Here is a 10707-nt window from a genome sequence, read left to right as displayed (position 1 = left end):
ATAGAAGTCAGTGAAAATTAAGAAATGTTGCCCTTGTACACCTTGTAATATCTCTGTAGCATGAATTCAAGTTCAGAAACTTTGACTTCTTCCTCTAAAACAGCTTGAAAATGTTGCTGTAACTCTAACTTATCTATAGAGCATATTTGGAGCTCATTTGAAAGCTAGTAAAATGTAATTTCCAGTGAGGAATTACATTTGGAGACTGTTCACTATATGGAGAAATGGAAAAGAATCTGTTTCTGACCAGTATAAAATCAGTCTATTATGTACAATTCCAGACAAAATTGATAGCTCTTTAGTTAAAAAAAGACAATATTTTAGTTTTGAATCCATGTCACAGGAAAAATGCTAGGCTAGAATATGTTATTCTCACTTGCTTCTATAAGTCTACATCTTCACCAAATTTCACTGCAATTTGAAGAAGCTGATTTGGAAATTGTATTGATTTCACATAGAATTCTCAGATAAAGAAAGAAATTATAAAAAATACATATTGTTTGCTGTCTGTGTTTAATGCTTGTTATAAGATTGTCAGATGAAATTTTTTACAGATGTAAAAAATAACCATTTGTAGCGTATACTGTTTATATTACGAAGCTCATCACATTCGTTCATGTGAAGATTTCTAAGAAATGACATTTGCACTGGCAGCTCTTAAGTAATTCTAATTTATTTTATTCAGGATCAGTTATATTTCAATTGAACATTATTAGGAGATCAGATATTTTTCTTTGTACTACATGAAAATATATTTCTCAGCAGATAAAACTCGCTTTACAATAATTGCATTTTACACATTTGTACAAAAGTGTCACATATTTGTGGAAAACAAGCCATACTGAAAGTGTCTTCAATTAAAATATTTTCTTTAAGATGGAGGCAGCACATTTCCTGAAATGTTGGTAACTATGCACCAGCCTATTGTAACATCATGCTCAGAAGACTATAATGTTAATGTTAATTGTGATGAGAGCCACAAATCCCAGTTCAGGATTAAGTGTTGTGTTCTGTTTTCCAAAATGAGAACACTCAAACTCAGATCTGTTGAAGTGATTTGAGCACAACTGAAAAATTTTCTAATCATCATATTCAAACCACTCAAAGTACACATCCAAATTCTCATTCTTAATGTGATGTACTAACTCAGTATGGATACATTTGGTGATATTAAGACAACTCCAGACTCTCAGTACAGTCAACTCATTATCAGCATTCAGCACATGTTGCAGGACTTTTCCTGTGATTGTGTGGCAGTGGTCCAGTGTCAAATGAGAGAGCTTTGGCATTGGATTCACCTAGAATTAAAGCAGATGTGTAGAGCTTTATTATGCCATAGAATTATAACTCACTTAAGCTCTGAACCTCTGACTTAGTACCAAGTCCAATAGTTGTAATTTCCAAATCTCAATGTCTTATTTTAAAAAATTCAAAGATAGCTTCAGTATTATAGCTTCCAATTCTTTCACCAACTATCTCTGAACACTTGCTAACTCTACTCACTTTCAGTACAATGGTAGGTACACTTAATATTTGTAATATTATTAATGGCCATGCCATAGCTCAAGCGGTTAGTCACTGGCTTCCCACCACGGTGGCCCGGGTTCGATCCTGGGTCTGGTCAAGTGGGTTTTGTGGTGGACAAAGTGACGCTGGGGCAGGTTTTCTCTGAGTACTTCGGTTTCCCCTGCCAATCTTCATTCCACCAATTGCCCACAGTCACCCTCACCTGTCATCTTGGGCTGGTAAAATAGGCCAGAAGTGGCCGCAGTACAAGGGACTTAGTCCCACCCCACTAGCAATAAAAAAATATTATTAATTGTGCAGTTATGTGAGACCCAAAATAAATGTGTTGCAGAATTAATCGGCCATACATTCAAAACTGCATATTACACGTATATTTAAAATGTAAAGATACCTCTGGACCTGAGGACTTGGAAATAAAGATGATGTAGAGGTCACATATGTAAGATTTCACTCATTTGAGATATCAGTACTAAGTGAACTGTCAGCTTCTCACTCCAGTTACTTTACACACAGCACAGCAGCCACCAGTAAACAGTGATAGGTTTGTAGGTGGGTGGCACATAAGGGCTGTTCTGTGTGATTTGAAATCCTGAACTTTTTATACTTATTATTTTTTAAATATTTTGGATGTAAGCACTTTCTTACAGAGAAAATCAATACATATAGTACATAATTTCTGTGGCTATGTGTTCTTAAATATATACTTTAATTGTTGTCTATTTCTTATCTAAAATAGTGCAGCATACTATGATATTCAAACATTAAAATGTGATCTGCTCAAGGCAAGTTGACATACACATAGAAGAAGTTAGGGTAATTTTGTAAAGGTAACTGGAAGATGAAGTGAGAAATAGGAACAGCTATTGCCGTGATAGTTAATGTATCCTAAACAGAATGAAGATGAGATTCAAAATATATTTACATTTTTTATCGCATTTTTTCCTCATTTCAAAAAAATAAAAGCGTGTTTACGAGAGCACCTTTCTGTCGGTGTGTTTGTGTGTATGTGTATCATGCTATCTGAGGCCATCTCAACAGTATACTTCAGAAGTCACTCCCATCAGTAGTATCAACACTGCAACCTCTCAAATTTTATTATTTTATTGACTTTATTATGCATACATACTAAAGTTTTCTTTCTACTTGTCTTATCAGATTCTCATATTACAGTGAAAGGAAAGTGGGCAATTGGTTCTTCCCAGACCTTCTTGTTTCTTCTGTAATAAATTTAAGTATTTTATATAAAACCTTCCAGTTCATACAAAATATGGGTCTCTACCTCTCTTGGAAACAATTTTTTGGCAGGATTAAAAAGAAATTAATACATACCTCCCATATGCTTGTCATCAGCTTATCAGAAAGTATTTCACATCCTTTGAACAGCATATTTGTCATGTTTGGGCTGAAAAGCAGAAGTTGTCGTATCATGTAGGGACTAAGATCTGCATGAGGATCTGACCATAATTCTAGAGCATGAAGCTGGTTGAACCATTCATCACATGGTTGTCCTACAGGTTCATATTCGGCAATATTTGAGAAGGCTAGATTCTGCAGGTCGAGACATGCCCTTCCTATGCCTAGAAAATAAATGTCTTTATTAAATATTATTAAAATTGTATGTGTGCTTTGTAGGTTGTGCTGTATATCTGGCTTCTTAACATGGAGAAACAGGTTTTGTCACAGGAAGTTAATATGGGACTTCCTGTGACTGGCACCAAAGCAGTTCTCATATTTATTACTGCAAGTTATCATTCTACCCAATGCTGAGCTGTGTAGCTGGCATGATGAACCAGCACAGTATGTAAAATTGATTCCTCATTTCACTTTTGGCCTGGCATATGGCTGTATTAAAGAATAAATAGTGTTTTTCTGGAAGTGTTCCGGGTTCTGAGTGAGAAATATTCCAAATCATTTTTCAGAGTATCCAGCTGTTTTGCGTTTTGTGCTTCTGAAAGCATAAAATAAAATACTACTAATATATCACATCAAGGAGTTTCATAATTTGTACTCCTCACCAAATATTAGTATATGATACATATATGCAATGCAATCTTCAGTGAAACTTCACTTAGTCCATGGTTTCATGTAAATTTACAACATGTTTCGGTCACACAAGGCCATCATCAGTTGTACACATATATTATCATGTGTTAAGTGGCTAAACACAGGATTTGGATTGGTAATTGGATTTATTGGAGCCTTATAACTCATAACGACAAATAACTACAACAGTTTCACTAGTTCCCACACTTTACTATTCACTGTAATGTGCACTATATTTTCTCAGTCTTCACTAGGCCCTGCCTGGCAACAGTTACTCAGCTTTCATATTCAGTGACTTCTGCCAGAGACCCTGAAACCTCGCCATTATTTTTTGGATACATTGTTTTAGTTTGACACTTTCCTTCCTGTAACCTACATGAACTGGCACTCAAGCATGTCTTTTTTTTTTAAGTCTTCCAGTTGAAACTAGAAGAAAATAAAACCTATTTTAAGTTTGATCAGAATGAAAATAAGTAGCAGAAACATTTGTTAATTTGACCTCAGTGATGTCAGTAAAGAAATTTGGACTGTACTGGATTTGAGGTTGTCACAGTGGTGGCAATGAAGAGTATGGTCTTCTGGGCAGTAACATCATGAAATTTGGAAGAAGCTTATTTCTGAGGAACATAACATCCCCATATTCAGGTTTGAAGAATCAGCCAAGCAAGGAACTGGCAAGAGATAGGTGGTCTCTTCCTGCATGGCAGTTTTAGTTCCCATCATATGTTAGAAATAGAATCTTGCAAAAGAGAGAGTCTTCTGAGTTGTAACTCTGTTTGATTCAGAAGAAGCGCAATGTTTCAAAGAAAAATATCACTTCCTTCTTCAGGGCCAAAAATTAAGCAAAGCAAGAAATAAGTAACTTGCTTCTTGCTGGTTTCTTGTTTGGCTTATTCTTCGTCCCTGAATATTGAAGTGATGTGTTCCTTTGAAACGTAGGCCTCCTTCAGATTACATAGCATTTAACCCAGTAAAAGTTAAAGTTGTCCCTGTGCATAGCTAAGTAAACACTATGCCGTGAAAGCGTATAGAGGAGTGGATGTATAGACCCACGATATCTTGACGTCGGCACTAGTTGGAGGTGAGTGGCCAGCTTCACGCCCCCGCCGTTTTACCCCCGGGGAAAGAGCCCCCGGAACCCATTGGATAGGAGGTTGGGTAGACCCCGGAGACAGTCTGAGTGACATGGAGAAGAGAAAATTCTTGACCCTACCGAGACTCGAATTCTGTCCCCTCGGTCATCCAGCCAGTAGCTTGTCGCTATACCGGCTGTGCTATCCCAGTTCACATTTAACCCAGTAGGGTATACTTTAAAAAGTTTGACTGATTGGGCAGCTAAGATTTTTCTCTTACCAAAGGATGTGACTCGAAGGACGTTGGTAATAGTTATAGAACTCAGAGATTTTTCCATTTAATAAATACATTTTATAAGTGGAAAATATGTTTGCGGTAAGCTGCCCAAGAATAAATGAAACGAAAATGTGAGAAAAGGACATTCGTGCCGTCTTAACAACTTTACATCGAAGATTTCTAGGCTGTACTTTTATGACTTAATGAGTATATTTGTGATGTAAGACGAACCTTTAGGAAATGGAAAGTTGTGCAAAATGTGGAACTTTTCATGGTCTCATGGCACCCACTCTTTGCAAATGTGAACTGGCTGGATCTGGTCAGGATTGTGTCCAATGCATAATCAATGTAGGACTTTCAGTTTTTGCCACCGCATTTAATTAGAATATGTGATTTTATGAGTAATTGACAGAAACTCATCTGTTTTTATCACATTTATTTGCTTATATAGAGAATATCAGCATATGCAGTTTCAATGATAACATGTTTTCAGCTTACCTGCTATGTCGACATACGTGAAATTGGCAAGGATGAGACTTTGAAGTCTCTCTCCACACACAGCAAGCAAAGGTAGAACTCCTTCTTGAAAATCTAATGTTAGCCCTTCGCAGTTAGTGAGGGAAAGTGACGTGAGGTGTTCCATCACCATTAGCTTATAGAGAGCTGTACTAGGAAGCCAAGCATTAGACAGTGTGACAGTGCGAGTTTCAGGACACAGGCGTGCAGCGGTCTCCAGGCTTTGAATGCGAACGTGCTCTGCTACTGAGACGAGTGTTGTAAGAGGGAGACGTGAAGGGGGCTTCGTTGGTTCAGCGCTCAATCGAACTCCTGCTGACATGAACAGCCGTGTTTCCAGACCCCGGTCCCAGTTTTCCACCAAGTCCATTACCTGCAATAGTGCCATAATTAGTACAGTGTAACGCAAATTGAAAAATTATAAATTGCTAGTTTCTTAGACAATAAACACATAAAACTTTATGCTTTCTTAGCAGATTTACATACGAATATATTTCCATGCCACTAACATGCACTGGCTTTATTTGACAATCGTGCCTTTGTAGGTACTTATTCTTGCACCCTCCTTTTGGCCGACTTTCGCAGGTTGGATTAAATTTGACTCATTAAAGTTGCTGATGTGTAATGGGACATAATTCTAGGAAGTAACTACATGCGGTGCAGAATTTCTGACTGTTGTTCGGAAAGAAAATTCTCCCTCTCTTTCAGAATCGTATCTTCAAACTTCATGTGTCTGTAATTCCACTTCCTCATTCAAAGACGATATTGTGACAGTGCAGCCCAGCTTTGAACCCAAGACATGCACTGATATATATAATTAAAAGATACCAAAATATGACCATACACGTTTCGTGTTATAGCGGTCGAAGCAGTTGTTGAGGAAGTATTTGTTTTCTCGCAAGTTGTAGTAGAGAATGACAAAGATATCTTTCGGTTTAGCGTGTTGTCACGTTTTTATTGTAGCGAAACTATTTTTTATTTCTAATTGAAAGTCACAAACGCGGATGGACNGTTGGGGGGGGGGGGTACTGGCGCCGATTAATCAGAATTTTCATTCATTTATCAAAATAGACAATCCGATTGTTATAAGCATTTGGGAGCGAACACGGATCTAATAAGGAATTTTTAAACAGATTTCAGCAAGTCCCTCCTGCTTGTTTATTTAAATCCGTGTTTTCGGTAACGAGGGCGAATCTTCCGCCATTAGTTCATCGGTTACTTCCACTGCGACTTCTGTTACATCTACTGCGACTTAAATTCGTACTTGTAATCCTACTTCTTCTCGGGCCCCGTGACTCTTAATTTCACTTCGACTGGTACATCTACTTCATTAATATTTCGTCTCTCAATTGTACCTCTACGACCTGCACCACTAGCATTTATATGTACTTTTTTTTCCCCCTGGCACTACAGCCTCAGTGGGCCTAGGCCTACCTCCATGAACTTCTCCGTTCACTTCGGTTTTTCTAGATCCTACACATTCGGTAGGACTCCTTGGGCGAGTGATCAGCTCGTTGCAAGGCCTCTACCTGTAGACAAACACAGAAAAACACACACAAACATCCACGCCCTGAGCGGGATTCGAACCCACGATCCCGGCTTCCGAGCGAGCGAAGACAGTGCATGCCTTAGACTGCTATATGTACTTTTAGTAGAGTTAAACCACGTGTGATGATCTATTGCAATTATAAAAACTGAACGTTGTGGTGTACTAATTACATAAGTGCCAGTGAACTTAATAGATTGATCACTTGTATATCAAATAACAATCTGTTAGCTACTGCTTCAATTCGTTTTCTCCTGATCTGTAGAATTCCTTGACCTACACTGCGTCCACTAAGACTCCACACGAAATATTCCCTGAGATAAAACCTTGCTTTACCGAAACCGCTGATTGCCGTACTCAGAGATGACGGTGGATGCAGAGGTTGTGGCCCTGGTTTGGGTCGGCTACAACATCCACACCATGCGCACCAACTTTCGTGATATTAAGAACGAAAGCATGGGACTTGAGTTTTTTCGTCTTAGCATAATTTTAACTCCATGCTGCATAGAGTACTCGTATAATGGCTACGCGAACATATGAGGTTAGAGTAACAGCAGAGCCATTCGGTTAATGTTCAAATGTCTGTTTTTGAAAGCTGTGGATTTTATATCAGCGCTTTCTGGAGGATTGGCAACAAAATTTTTATGACTGTGAGGAATATTCGGCATGATAACTGATGATCTATCATCAGCTTACGTGCGAAATTTTTATGGTGGTATATCATATATAGAGTGTTAAAGCCAGAAGGAAACAGCCACTGGGAAGACCAAGACGTAGGTGGGTAGACAGTATTAAAATGGATCTTAGAGAGATAGGATGGGTTGGTATGGATTGGATTGATCTGGCCCAGGATAAGGACCAGTGGAGGGCTCTTGTGAACACTGTAATGAACCCTCGCGGTCCATAAAATGCTGGAAAATTCTTGAATAGCTCAAGATTTGGCTTCTCCTCAAGAAGGGCTCAGCTCCATAAGTAAGTAAGTGATATCATATAGGGTAAACCTATTCAGTTTATCTCATTTCGTGGCATATCTTAGACGTGTATTTCACAGTTACGGGTTCGCGAACTACTGTAAAGGGGGTCACCGAATTCTCAAGAATTATACAAAATGTAGCAGTATCCACGGACAGTTAATGGTCTTTCTCAGAATGTAGCTGCAATCAACGAAATATTTCTCTAAATTAAAGATTCTGTATCAACTTCAGTCCTTGCTTATCGTCCAGTAAAATTTTGCTCGAATGTGTGTGATAACGGGAAAAGAGTGAAGGAGACGCGCGAAACTGTACAATTCTTAATTCAATTTTCCCGACATTCGACTGGAAAGGCTGAAGTCTACTACAAATATTAATCACAATAACTACAGCCATTAACACCAGTTCGCCTAACTTTTCAAATACAAGCATTGGTCAGTGCATAAAAATAAAGTCAGTGGCTTTAGTCCGCAAACGAACTATACCGACCGAGCGATCACCGCTTGTCTGCGAAGTTAGTGCCAACTTCAGCGGATAGAGGGTGTCACGTGGTCAGCGCAACAAATCCCCACGGTCATTAATGTCGGTTTTCTAGACAGGGGCCGCTACTTTTCCATTCAAGTAGCTCCTCAATTATCGTCACGAGGATGAATGGACCCCGTTCCAGACCCACTATTTCTCAGAAAATCTGGTAGCACCGGGAATCGAACCAAGGATTTCTGGATCTGTAGCCAGGAACCCTGACTAGTGGAAAATTCAAGTAAAGTCAGCCTGATGATGGAAAATTAGGCCGAAATATATATTGAGATACAAGTAAAATGAAACATACGTAATTCGACTGAGTGTGTGCTGCGACATGTCGACGGAACTACCACATTCAGTCAACTGCGAAATACGTCAGTAACCTGGGAGGGAAGAACTAACGGGAGGTCGGAGAAGTTGCATAAAGAAGAGCTTCATTATTTGTACATTCATAGAGTTTTACTAGGATCATGAAGTCAAGGAGAAGATTGACGGCGAATGCAGCACGCATTGCGTATGTAAGCAATGCATATATCTTTGATGAGAGCCCTAAAAAGAGGAGGCCACTTGGAAGATCTAAGCGAGAGGTTAATGCTGAGATGAATCTTAAACAAATAGGGAGGGAGCGTGTGGATTGAATTCATCTGACTCAGGATAGCTGATTCCGTAAAAAACTGACGAGTCTTTGATTAGCCGAGCGATTACACCAGTCATCAAGGGAAAAGCACAATAAAAGAACCGATTTTTTAATGCGAAATGGGGACACAGTAATGTTGTATGACAGCGCAGATTTCTTCACTCTTATATTTCTTCACAGTTTTTTATTTATAGATTCTATCAGCAGTGATATAAGATTATATTTAATTAGTGAATAAACGATTCTTATTAAAATAACTCCATTACTTTGAATTGCTATAGAGTGGTACGTACGTCTATATCTTGCAGACGTAACAAGATACTTGTGCCTATTACAAATTTTAGACTCATTTTTTATCAGAATAACCGGATTAGTCAAGAACAGCTTAGATATCACATGATATAGAAAGAAATAGACAGTTTATTTTCCTTGTTTTTTCTCAAGAAGGCCCCTGCTCCATTAAGTGCGTAAGTTTGTTAGCTGAGCTGGTGCCCCTGCCTAGAGTAGAACCGGATAGACCCAGAACACAAGATAGGAGCTTTACCGACATATGTGTTATCGTTAGATACACAATATAGGCGGCAAAATTTCTAACACTATTTCTTTGACATGTTCAAGGGATAGGAAGTTGTGCAGGATATATCGCGCCGCTTCTTGCTTCTGTGCGAAGCGCAAGGCATGAGTATTGTCTGCTTTACCAGGCTGCACTTAGGCCTACATCAAATATGTGATCGTAATCGAATTCCCGTAGGTTGGGCAGAGACTGGAGCACCACAGTGACTCCGGCAGTCGTGACTGCTGTGTCTGCCACGACGAGGCGACGCAGGTTCTGACACAGCCGATGACCGTCCTCTGCGACACACAGCTGCACTAATCCTTTGTCCGTGATGGGTGTCGCTGCCAGGTTCAGTTCCAGTAGGTTAGGACACGCCAAGCCGATCTGACTCAGCAGCTGCAACGCAAAACGCAGAGATCTGTTAGCAACTGTTCAGTTTTGTTATTACTGATCTACACCACTGTACCGATTGACCTGTCCCGGCCCTTGTGGTTGATCATGGAGTTACGTAACGGCACTGTATTGCTGAAGATTTGTTTCATTACATCCGGAGTGGAACAGCTCAGTTATAGGATAGCACGATGGGTATAGGGACAGGCTACAGGCTGAATGGCCGGGTTTAGATTCCCGTCAGGGACAAGTGATTTTCTCGTTTCCACCCCTGAATATATCTGGAGCCCACCCAGCCTTCTATCGGGGTTCTGTCCTCTGGGCTCCATCTAGTGCTGAGTTCCCCCATAAGTCTTTATGGTATAGTAAAAAGTAAGGTAAAACTATCTTTATAACAGACCATGAAGGCCCATAGGGTTGTAAGACGTCGAAGCTACCACATTATCTGGACGGTCGACTCACAGATGGTGGTGAGGTTGTCAGCCTTACGGCCCTGTCGCCCTTTAACCCCAGGAAAATTCCTGGTACTCGTGTCTGTTAGAGGCTGAGTCAACCCCAAGGTCATAGTGAGGCTGGAAGGATTAGGTGAATTGAAAAATCCAATGACCTCATCGGGACTGGAACCCTCTACCTTCCGGCTTGTAGCATA

The 10707-nt window shown here is 39.6% G+C and overlaps 1 protein-coding gene across 3 annotated transcripts in view; it reads right to left on the bottom strand.

The window, feature by feature from the left end:
* Positions 1-410: 410 nt before the first annotated feature.
* The window catches only part of LOC111866586, a 29094-nt gene continuing 18797 nt past the window's right edge, over positions 411-10707 (bottom strand). Inside the window, exons 3-6 of one of the 3 annotated variants that reach the window (XM_023855672.2) lie at positions 9831-10064; positions 5419-5809; positions 2857-3104; positions 487-1298 (exon numbers count right to left, since the gene is read on the bottom strand). In XM_023855672.2, coding sequence (XP_023711440.1) covers positions 1080-1298; positions 2857-3104; positions 5419-5809; positions 9831-10064 — 1092 coding nt within the window. In that variant the 3' untranslated portion in view covers positions 487-1079. Of the gene's footprint in view, positions 1299-2856; positions 3105-5418; positions 5810-9830; positions 10065-10707 lie in introns of all 3 variants that reach the window. The other 2 variants (XM_023855673.2, XM_023855674.2) reach the window with 2 other exon arrangements.

Source organism: Cryptotermes secundus, unplaced genomic scaffold, assembly GCF_002891405.2.
Source record: "Cryptotermes secundus unplaced genomic scaffold, Csec_1.0 scaffold666, whole genome shotgun sequence".
Taxonomy (NCBI): domain Eukaryota; kingdom Metazoa; phylum Arthropoda; class Insecta; order Blattodea; family Kalotermitidae; genus Cryptotermes; species Cryptotermes secundus.
The sequence above is the reverse complement of the archived record's forward strand: the minus strand, read 5'-3'. Positions and strand labels throughout refer to the sequence as shown.